The sequence below is a fragment of the Buteo buteo genome, chromosome 9 (assembly GCF_964188355.1).
Source record: "Buteo buteo chromosome 9, bButBut1.hap1.1, whole genome shotgun sequence".
Classification (NCBI taxonomy): Eukaryota; Metazoa; Chordata; class Aves; order Accipitriformes; family Accipitridae; genus Buteo; species Buteo buteo.
The window spans coordinates 6,923,603-6,935,277 of record NC_134179.1 but is presented as its reverse complement, the minus strand read 5'-3'; the positions used below and the strand labels follow the sequence as shown (position 1 = coordinate 6,935,277).

The following is an 11,675-nucleotide window of genomic DNA, read 5'->3' as shown; positions in this document are numbered from 1 at the left end:
TTATGTTCTCCAGAGAAGTAATGAAGCTCTAGAACATCTTCCTGATAGAGATCAAGAATTATTTCCCAGCAGAGACGTGACTTAAACCTTGACCTGAAAATAGCCAGTTCTCTTGTGTATCAACTGTTAAGTGATGACTACTTTGGGGCTAAAATGCCTCCTTTGCTCTCCAGCCAGCATACTGAGTGACCTACACTGCTACCTAACTTAGTGTTGAGCAATTTCCCTAATTCTTCAACTCTAAAAACAACTCCCACAGATAGGGCCAGGCATAAAAATAGGATGTATTTGTCACAAAGCTGTTCTACTCATCCACAGAAACATACTCAGAGGCATACATATTTTCAGCAGAAAAGGTTGAATCTAGGCAATAGATCCAGCACTGCTTTCCAGAAGACGCCATCTCCTCAATGACTACACAAGGGCTCTTAGAGACTAGCCTTTTAAGGTAATACAAAAAAAGGCTAACCCAAATTAGATACCACTTTTCTGAGGAACTCTTTCAACCATTCTATGAAACTCCCACAGCAGCATTTTGTAGTTAAGACTGGAAGTTATTCGTAGCCCTCGTGGCAGGGAACAGGTTTCAGAACTGCACTCACTTTTTGGCTTATCCTTAAAGCCATCTTTCTAATGGCAACCTCAGTGTTTAAAGTCTGAAGTGTGGAGGTGGTCAGTAAGTAATTTGAATGCTTAGGAAAATAGCTCTTGGCTCTTTTGTTCTGAAGGGATGGAGTGGAATTATTCTGGAATTTCTTTTTCTCTGTGTTGCATACATTTAAATACTTTCTACTAGTGATTTTTCTTCCTTCCTTGTTTTATTTTATTCTCGTTACAAAAATGAGATGTCAGAAAATCTGACACATTGCTGTACCATATGCTTAGTGTCTATTTCCAGCAGCAGGTGAGAATCTCATGATTCAATTCCCACCTGTGCCAAGGCCATTTTACACCAGTTTTCTCTGTAGGAAAACATGGAATAAACCTGATAAAATCTGTGGGAGACATGTATATATGGGTTGCTATGCACAGTTTCAGCATTGCCCATATGAAAAGGGAGTACATATACCCATCTCCATCCCTGCACTTTAAGTATTAAAACAGGAAAGCATTGCCTAAAGCCAGCATCACCAAGCCAAAATGTTCTACAAGCTTGGTTAGTCTCTGGAAAATAACTTGTCAGCTTCCTTCTGCAGCTCCATTTTCTTTTACTCTTTTAGGGCTCATGCTTAGAAACTTCCATTTAAAAAAGAAAAAAAAAAAAGTATTTTCCTGTAATTACCAGGTGACAGGATATGGTGGTTTAAGGCATAGCACTTGTTATTGGAAAATGCAAGTCTCAAATACCACACTTGATGAATCTACAAATCTGTCCTTCCTGGAACAAATTTGGGTCTTGAAATCTTAGCATCATTCACTAGAGTCCTATTCCCTGATTTATTTATCAGCGAGTCCTTGCCTTGAAGCAGTGTAATGATGTTTTCTCTCTGATGTCTAATTGCCAACTGGAGGGCTGTACAGCCAGTGATATCTTCCACGTCAAGCAGAGCACCAGCCTTAATCAAGGTCTTTATAATGGCCATATTGCCCTTGAGAACAGCGAGGTGCAAGGGTGTCCAACCCACTTTGTTCTTAGCATTGACATCTGCCTTGCACTCCAGAAGATTGATGACAGTCAGAAAGGAGCCCCGCTGGACTGCAAAATGGAGGGGGGCCCACTCTGACTTCTCAGCAATGTTGGGATCTGCCCCACATCTCAATAGCTCACAGACTACTGGCTCATCACTGTAGCGAGTAGCCAAGTGAAGTGGTGTCCAGTCCATGCTTCCTTTGGCATTCAGTTTGGCATGGCTATCTTTTAGCAGGTGGATGATTTCAATGTGTCCTTTGAAAGAAGCCAGGTGCAGGGGAGTCCAACCTTTGTCTGTCCTCAGCTCCACATTGGCTCCATATTTGATGAGCTTCTCACAGATGAGGTACTTCCCTCTCACCACAGCCAGGTGCAGGGCACTGTAATGATTTTGATCCAGGCTGTTGACAGAGGTCCCATTCTTCAGCAAATAATGGACTACCCTGAACTTCCCCCTCTCCACAGCAACATGAAGTGGGGTTCTATGGTTCTTCTGTTTTTTCTCCAGGTCTGCTCCTTGACTGGCAAGCAGTTTCACCAAACTGACATGTCCAAAGCAAGCTGCCACATGGAGGGCAGTTTTCCCATCAACCTCCTGGGTGTTGGAGTCAGCCTGGCGAGATAGCAGTACTCGGGCCACATTCTCAAAGTTGTTCTGTGATGCCAAGTGCAGAGGGGTCCACCCGTCATGCTCTTGAGCATTTACCTGTGCCTGGTGGTCTAGCAAGAGGCGTACAATTCTATCATCCCCATTCTGAGCAGCAAAGTGAAGAGGTGTCCAGCCATCGTCATCAGGCATATTGATGTCTGCATCATGCTCTATCAGAACTGAGCAGATCTCTGGCGACCTCTTCTGAACAGCCATAATGAGCGGGGTGTAGCCACAGACTACCTGGCTGTTCACATTGGCTTTACAGCTCAGGAGAAACTTCACCTTTTCCACATTTCCCTGGATCACCATAAGGTGAAGTAATGTGAGGCCATTTTCATGGACTCTAAAGATTTCCTCAGACAGGATGTCCTCTGGACTTTCAACCTCACTGGAAGAAGGTGGGATATGAACCTCCTGATTATCAGTTTCTAAAGGCAAGGGAAACAAAACAGGAGAAAGAGAGTAAGACTAAGTGAAATAGCTTGGTGTGCACAAGATGGGAGGGAGAGTACGTGAATCTTCATAGTATGAAATGAAATAAAAGTCATTTTTAGAGATAGGGAATATGAAATGAGGCAAGTCTGCTACATGCAGTCTTTTAGAAAGCAGTGAGACATTTGACCTCTCCCTCACAGGAACTATATCTGCTATTTCCTGTATAGTTAATTTTCCTTAACTTAAAAAGAAAAGTCACCCACATGGAAAACTTTCTTGAGCCACATCCATATCACCGGAGAGCGAGGAAATAGTCTATTTTTTGTAGGTTTCCCCTTCTTTATTTTTTAATTATAAAGAAAGTCCCCTACTTACCACCACTTCTGGTGCCTCTGGGGAAGGTGAACTCTTCTTTGTCATTCTCGTTTTCAGGAAGGGGAAAAGAAAAAGCCGTAAGACAAAGTTGTTTATTTGCATTCTATAAGGTTTGGACACACTTTGCTACTGCTCTAGAGTTTTGTATTATCATTCGAGTGGTTTTTACCCAATCTTGTTATTGCGTCCAAAACTCAGCAGAGCAAATCATGATGCTAACATGAATGCGGGAGCCTGAAAATGGTCTCTGGATATCAGTGAGACTTGCCTCCTCTTACTACTTTGCTCCCAAACATACATATATTCTACTTCCTTACTGCAGCACGTGCCCATGGCAGCATCCCAGCTAGTCATTTTCCCTGTTGCATAGTGAATCCAAACACCCCCACCTCCTCAATCCTCTATATTCAGGCATCTCATTTCTTGCTGACTGCACAACTAGGCAAAACCTCAAAATAGCAATAGTTCTCAACTGCTACTTCTGCCTGTATGAAGCTGACTTCTAGGCACAATTACACTCCAGTAGCTGGGCTAAAATTATGACTATCCTGAAACCTGATTTTTTTTCTTAGAGAAACACAGGGATTTAAAACTTTTTTTCTTCCATGAGAGTTGTTTAAACTGGAATGTCTTCAGTTCCATGGAGCGGGAAAATGGTCATCTGAATGCATATGCCAGTGCTATGAGCAGAAGCCCCGTGATTCTGTGTCTGCCTGAGCTTCTTTTAATGACTGAGGCCTACATGATAAACCCACTTCATCTGAGCAGATAGAAAAAAGGGTCTTCCTCTCGGACTGTCTGTCATTTAGCACACTGGCCAGCTTTCTAAATTTATTTGCAAGTTTCCTGTCCCCGTAAATGAATTACAGATGTACAACCTATGCAAACACACTGTGCAAAGGTTGCTGAGGTGCCCTTGTTGTCTGATGATAAACAGTGATGAGAGAGGAAACACGTTCTCAAGAACTGGTAAGAACAGGGAAAGGACTCAATGGAATTTCCTGAGTGGTACTGGGAAGCCTTCCTCACCTGCTGGTTCCCAGAGATGGCAGGCTTGTGGGACATCTTCCTAACAAGGCGCTCGTTCTCTGGATCTACTACAAGGCTTTGTATCAGTGACAGCAGCATGTCTGTTTCTACAGGGATATCTACCAGAGCAAAAAGACTGTTAGCTGTGCAGACTACCCAGATGTTCAGAAATAAGTCAGTACCCAAGGTTGTGGAAGTCTTCCTGTATCCTCCACATGGGGAGGAAGGAAAGAGGGAGAAAGAGGATGTGTTGACAGCAAATGGGTACCAAGCATTTCCAAGGCAACATGCGATTTAACTGGCAAAGAGTTATATGCAAGCTTATTCCTCACTTGTTAATCCCTGCAGCTAACCCTTGGTTAATCCATATCACAATCAGCTACTACACCTGTAAAGCTTGGTCTTTGCTTAGGGTCTTGGTCCCAACACCTCTTCATCAAGTCAACCATCTGCTGGCATTCCCCTGGCCAGTCATCACTGATGGGTTCTAGGCAGGGCCTCTTTCCTGCTGCAACCTTGACTATAATGGCCATCATGTTGGCTCCTGAAAAAAAGCAGTGTGCACTGGGCTTTATCTCTGTGAAGGTGACTGTAATAAACATTTAATAAGTGCAGAGCATGTAAGAAGTGTTCATATTTACCTGCATAAGGTTTCTTCTGCATAAGTATCTCCCAAATGACAATTCCAAAGCTGCAGGTAATGAGATCATGAGCAATCACTCCCATATGTACAAGAACATAAAATTCACTTATTGCTTTCATCTTCTTGAGAAATGGGAAAATTAGGAAAGATATTCTTCAGGATAGAAGGATTTCATCCCCCACACGACAAGGACAAGATCTTATGAATTATCACATACATCTCTGATGCCTCAGCAAAAGGGTTGGTGTAGTGAATGAGGGATTTAGAGCATTTCCGGTAAAAGTCAGGCTCTCAGTGCTTATTTATCACTTTATTCACATTGGGTTTTAGAGCCCCTGACTACTGCAAGTTCATGTGGCCATGCAAATCCTCCTTTGGTTCTTGTCTTGGGTTACTGTGTAGTGTAGTGGGTAAGGAACTGATGAATTTCCAGAATGTATATATGTAGCTTGTGTAAGTGGGCTGCAAAGCACTTTGGCCAAAAGGAAAAAAATAAAGTTGAAATCTTTTCTCCACCTGTTACTGACCAAAATGAAGCTGAATACCAAAGAAGACAAGCAATATTACAGTTGCTTTAAAATCAAAATTAATCTAAGCAGCAACTGCTATGGAAGAGCAGACACTGTCTGTTCTGTGATCTAATCTTACTCCTTTTCTATAACAACTTCCAGTAACCTAACAGGCTACAATGGAACCTAAGGCAGTAAGTCTACGTCTGCAGCTCCCATGGGATCAGTGCTGCACAGAGGTGCATCTGGTAAGAGACAGATGATTATCCACAGATAATCTCACTCCCCCTCACTCCCCACCATTGAGGTTGGAGTAACACGTCAATCCCAGTGTGTTCCCCACTGAGGCCATTATGGAAGGCAGAGAGCAAGAATATAAACAAAATGAGGCAATATGCCAGCCTCTCTCGTTCTGTGTAAGAGCTAGGTGGCAACCCTGTGTGACCTCTGAGCAGAAAGGCAGCCCTTACCTGTACACATCATATTTGATTCCTGGGGGCTTGCTGTTCTGGAGAAACATTTCTGGGGGGATGTAGCTCAAAGTGCCTCTCAAAGCAGAGCTTTCAATATATTGCATTCGGCTAGACTGCTCCATCCATTTCGACAGCCCGAAGTCCGAGATCTGCAAGCAGAAAAAATGAGAGCCTCCCCCATAATGCTCACAATCTCACCCCTCCTTATATTAGCTGGGAGATACCTCCATCCTTCATGATCAGGGATATGAGGAGGCGCCTAGCAGCTGAAACTTGATAAAATCCTGATAAAATTGCAGTCAGTGCTTTTCAGTGAGTCCAGCAGATCAGCATTTCCTCCTAAGTTGGAGCCTTCAGTTCCCAGTTCTGGCACAGATTGCCTGTATGATCTGGAGGTACTTTGTTTACCAGCTGCTTCTTATAAGCCCCACCAGTCAATCTTTCATTGAGTGTTCCTGAAGAACCTAACTTACTAGGATTCTGCACTCATTTGGCAAAAATAACCTTTCTCATATTTGAGAAATAACCTGTCCCTACAAACACAGCATTAAGGTCATACCTTGACATGCATATTCCCATCTAGGAGGATGTTCCCTGGTTTTAGATCTAAGTGCAGCAAAGGAGGTGTCATGCTATGCAGGAAATTCATAGCCAAGCTCATCTCATGGATAACCCGGAATTTGAGCTGCCATGACATTTTGTGAGTGGGAAGAATTTTCTCCAAGGACCCTCTCGCCATATATTCCATCACTATCCCCAAAGGGCTGTTGCAGACCCCATAGATAGTGACAATGTGCTGGAATTTTATTTTCTCCATCTTGGTTGCCTCTTCCATTAGACAGTTCATACTGGTCCTGGGGGGAAAAAAAACACAAAACAAACAAAACAAAAAATGTGGAACCAAGAAATGGTATCAGTCGATTCACGAGCTAAGTTATGGTATAGTAGGTTAGTGGTATCTAGCCTTTCCAAGCAGCCCTGCCTACCCCAAAAAGATTCATTCCAATTTGCCCCTTGAACTGGTGATAATGCAACCACATCATGCTCTTTGGCAGACTAAAATCTAACATACAAGGTGTTACGACTTTTCAAAATGAGCCGAGGATTGTTTGGGCAAATTCAACCACTAGGCTCCTAGAGAAAGAGATCAAAACTTCCATCTTAGTCCAGCTCTTAGAAGACCTTCAGTGATTACAGAAAGCCTTGTCCACGTGCTCCTTTTCACGCTGTGGTGAAATTCCCAAGGGATGCTCCTGAAAGCATGATGTCGGCAGCAGGCACAGCATGGTGTCGTGGTTTAACCCCAGCCAGCACCTAAGCACCACACAGCTGCTCACTCACTCCCCGCCACCCAGTGAGATGGGGGAGAAAATCAGGAAAAGAAGTAAAACTCGTGGGTTGAGATAAGGACAGTTTAATAGAATAGAAAAAAACTAATAATGATAATGATAACACTAATAAAGTGACAGCAGTAATGATAAAAGGATTGGAATATACAAATGATGCACAGTGCAATTGCTCACCACCCACCGATCGACGCCCCGTTAGTCCCCGAGCGGCGACCCCCCCGCCCCCACTCCCCCCAGTTTATATACTAGATGTGACATCACATGGTATGGAATACCCTGTTGGCCACTTTGGGTCAGCTGCCCCGGCAGCGTCCCATCCCAAGTTCTTGTGCCCCTCCAGCTTTCTCGCTGGCTGGGCATGAGAAGCTGAAAAATCCTTGACTTTAGACTAAACATTACTTAGCAACAACTGAAAACACCAGTGTTATCAACATTCTTCTCATACCTAGCTCAAAAGCATAGCACTGTACCAGCTACTAGGAAGACAATTAACTCTATCCCAGCTGAAACCAGGACACATGGTGAGCCATGCCTTTTTCATACACCACAAGTCCACAGGGTAGCCTCAGTGACAGCCTGCACACTGCTTGCTGGCAGACACACTAACGTGCTGAGCTTGAGTACATGGAGGCTTGGCATACCTATACCTATGCCTCTGCCTGCAGCTTTCTGTCCGTGAGCATGGTGAATCTGGTCCCAAAGGGAGTCTAGACACGTCTGTCCATTGTTGCCAGTTTTGGCAGACCTGTTTCACTAAATCTTTACATTTCCCAACCTGCTGAACGAGTTGGGATGCCCAGAGCATGCTGACAGCAGCCAAGCAGTAAAGTGCCAAAACTGCATTTAAAAAGAGCACCCTGGGAATGAATCTGAGCTTGCAACGTTATGCCAGGCCACTAATAGCTCTAAACATAGTTCAGCTAAGCAAATCCTTCTGCCAGACTTCCTCTAGCAGGCTCCCCACAGTAAAACGTACCTCTGCATTGAGGAGTCTCAGGTATTATCTGTCCTACTGCAGGAGAAAGGGTTAACACAGGAAGAAGTTGCAACCTGCAGCGTAGAGGGTTGCAGATAGATTGATTCTTCCCCCTCCCACGAAAATGATGCGTGTGGAGAAAGAAGTGACTTCCGTGATTTCTGGTTCCCTTCCTGGGACAGAATCTCTGGGCACAGCCCCTGCGGTGCCTGCCTCCCAGGCACCCCAGGGGCTGGTGGGAGCTGACCTGCACAGAAGGTTATGCTGGATCCTGTGGTGGATCAGGATTGTGGGAAGTAACAGAGGGAGTGAGATTAGCCCAGGGGGAGGCATTTGCACCATTAGCACAGATACATGAGAAGGTACAGCGAGAAGGTGGATGTTGGACAAGCAAAGGGAGCCCCAAGAAATGAGGCTTGTAAGGGAGAAAAGCAAGAGCCCCAAAGTGATTCCCATATAAGAATCTGAGTGTTTCAACCCTCTGCGAAATACTGTGGCTGCATCTGTGGCTGTATTTTCTTTTCTGTGGATTCCCTGTGATTTTTTTTCTCTCCTCAGCCTCAACAGACCTGCGAACTATGAGCCTCTGCAGCTGACAGAAGTTGAGGCGAGAGCCATCTTCCACCCACTCTCTTTCCTTCTCTCAGGTGATCCATAGATTCAGTGGCATTCACTGAGCACCTGCCCTCCTTGCTTTCATGTGCCCACAGGGATGTCTTCCATCATCCCACAAAATCCATCTCCTGTTTTCTCCTGACAAGCAAAACCATCCAAGGTTAATAAACTGGCTGTCAATTTGCCCCATCATTTTGAAGGAACAGTGCAAAGCAGTTGGTTACGCATCACGAATGCGAGCAGATGGAAGTCACCACACCATTGTCTCCATTCATAGCTACTGACGAGACACATTGTTTTTACAAGCCCAGAGACAGGAGTGCTAAGGACTTTTAAAAGCTCCTCTGAAACTTTTGCCTCCTTTGGCCCCCTTGCCAGACATCTGTGCTGCTGTGCTTTTTTCAAACCACTGAGTGGCCTGGAAACTTTCAGTTTTGCATTTGGGGCTTGTACTTAGTGCTGACAGATAAACCAGAACCATTTTATAATACACACGAAAAGGCTCATGACAGATTCATATGCAATGCACTCAAAGATGTTTTCTGTGGGTATGTGTGCATTAGACAAACTGCACACTGAAGGTCTGCCTCTCACAAATGTGGAAACATTCTAAAGCAAGTAGAAACAGCCATTGAACCATACGCCCCAGATGCACAACACTACAGGACCAGTGCTGGCCCTTCTTACAGCCCCCCCCCCAAAAAGGAAGGATTTTTGGCATGGCCATAGTGCAGGACAGCACGGTCTTGTCTTGTAATCCAGAACTCACAGGGGTCACTGAAAAGTATAATGTAAGTCAGAGCAGCCTCAAGGCTGTTTAGATATGTGTAAGGGGTAGGAAAGCCTTTTATAACACTATGTTGGAGTGCAAAGTTATTTTAATGACAAAACAGTGCAACTTCAGTCCCTAGGACACCAGTACAGTGACTATTAAAGGCACATGAATTGTTAGACATTTTTCCCAAACTCAGATTTTCAGATTTAGGTTTTCAAATCCTGGTGATTGCAGAAATGTTGTTTTTAAAAACAACAACAACAACAAAACCCATGAATGTTTCTGTTCACATTCAACCATTCTTCTGGAGTGTACACTAGGAGTTGATATAATCCATGAAAGCCATATGAATAAATTTACTAGAATTAATATATGCAGAAGTAAAACTGATTAACTTGACTCATTTTTTTTTCCCCCAAAAGAAAATGAAATGCAAGCGTAGTACCTGAAGAGCATAAGCAGTGCAAACGAAAGAGGACAGTCACTGCTCAAATTGAACCATCTCAGTTGTTGTCAGTAACATGACAAGAAGTCATACAAGCATGTGATTTTTAACTAGGCAGGATCCTTCCAACTTGAACAGAATAAAATTTGAGAATAAGTAACTTAATTGACTCAGTTTTTAGATCAGGATTGCCTATATTGTTTGTGGTATTGGCAGTAGTTGCAATTACCTGGCTTTGTTCTATCTCCAGACCCAAGGTAGTCAGCAGAGAAGTCTCTGCAGGTGAGAGACACAGCAAAAAGTAAACTGAAGTTGCAGATGCACCATCAAGAGAAAAGAACATGTCTGGAGGGTAAGTGAGGGAGCGGAGTGCTTTGTGAGGCCAGCAAAACCAGCTGGAAATTCTCTGTCCCTCAGCTTTAAATCTGGTGATTTTAGTGACTAATTTAGTTTAATAGATACCCATTAGTCCCAATGTCCAGTGAAAGCTGCAAGTAAGTAATCAGGCTGCTTTTATCCACGTGCCCATGTTTAGTTTAAGATGCCTACTTCAGCCTCCAGATTTCAACACTAACTGTTCTGAGTAAGTGTTCTTTTCCCACCTGCACATGCACATACGCACATAAGAAAGAAAGAGAGGCAAACGTCCGGATCAGTAGTGGTTCTTCCACTCCCTTTGGGAACCAAAAACTTGACTTCCCAGGGAGAAGAAGCCATGTGAACATTTCCTTCAGAGTTTTAGCACCAATTCACCATAGATGGCTCTAATTGACAGTTTGAACTGCTGAGCTAGAAGAGACCGCACTTACCTCTCCACGCTGGTGTCCTGCAGCAGATACGGGGAGCACTTCACTGCATAAACTGTTCTCCACCTCTTGTGCTTGACTTGGTACACATGCCCAAAGCCTCCACTGGCCACTTTAACCCAGTCTTCTTCAAAATCCTCCTTATTAAAGACAGTTAAGCTGCCCAGTTGCCGGTCTCTCTCCGAAGTCATGACAGAAAAGTCAGCCTGGCTGTCTGCCTCCTGCTCAGGCGGTATCAGAGAAGAATAAAGGAGCTCTTCCTACTTCTGACTCGCATAGGGAGGTAGGGAGTTACCTGAGATGAGCCATGCTAGTTACTGCCAAGAGGTGGATCCTAAGTGTCACTCTCATTTGGTATGCAGAGGAGCTGCATCACTTAATTCCAGGCACTCATGCCAGGCTACTGTGCAGAGCCTGGCCAGGCTGGATATACGTCTACATTTCCATAAGGCTGCCCTCCTCTCTAGTATCGAGCGCTGGGTGGGCAAATGCTGAAAGAATACAAGATGAAAAATGGCACAATGCAACAATCCTTTAGCAATTGCACTGTGCTGAAGGTGGGATTCCTCGCCTGAGGCATCAGTATACGCTGGGTGAAAGTGAGGCAGATGGATACTGAAAGGGAAGGAAGGCTTTACACAGAGAGAAATCCACAAGGCTCCTGTGCAGCATTGCACACGTGAGCTGGATGAAGAAGTGGAAAACTCTCCGGAAAGATAAAGAACAGAGGAGACCCCAGAACTAGCATGTGCCAAACATGAGTGCATGAAACTGAGAAAATACTTAAACAGAAATACAACAGACATGGTGAGCCAGCGTGGTTACCTCAGGGATAAAGTATGCTGTCGAATGCCTGCAAGGGGCATTTGAAGAAACAGGAGAATACTGAAGAGCTGGTCTGAGCAGTTTAACTATTACTGTGTGAGCACTAGTAACAGCACGCATGCTTTTAGTTGCTTTATG

General features: G+C 44.2%; 1 protein-coding gene across 1 annotated transcript; it reads right to left on the bottom strand.

Moving 5' to 3' along the window:
- Window positions 1-269: 269 nt before the first annotated feature.
- On the bottom strand, window positions 270-11,022 carry LOC142034913 (ankyrin repeat and protein kinase domain-containing protein 1-like). Its single transcript, XM_075036740.1, has 8 exons — window positions 10,716-11,022; window positions 6,306-6,600; window positions 5,744-5,895; window positions 4,763-4,812; window positions 4,510-4,665; window positions 4,122-4,240; window positions 3,093-3,138; window positions 270-2,710 (listed from the first exon to the last, which is right to left on the bottom strand). Exons 1-8 carry the CDS (start codon window positions 10,901-10,903, stop codon window positions 1,362-1,364), a joined length of 2,355 nt encoding a protein of 784 aa, XP_074892841.1. The 5' UTR covers window positions 10,904-11,022; the 3' UTR covers window positions 270-1,361.
- Between the last annotated feature and the right edge of the window lie 653 nt (window positions 11,023-11,675).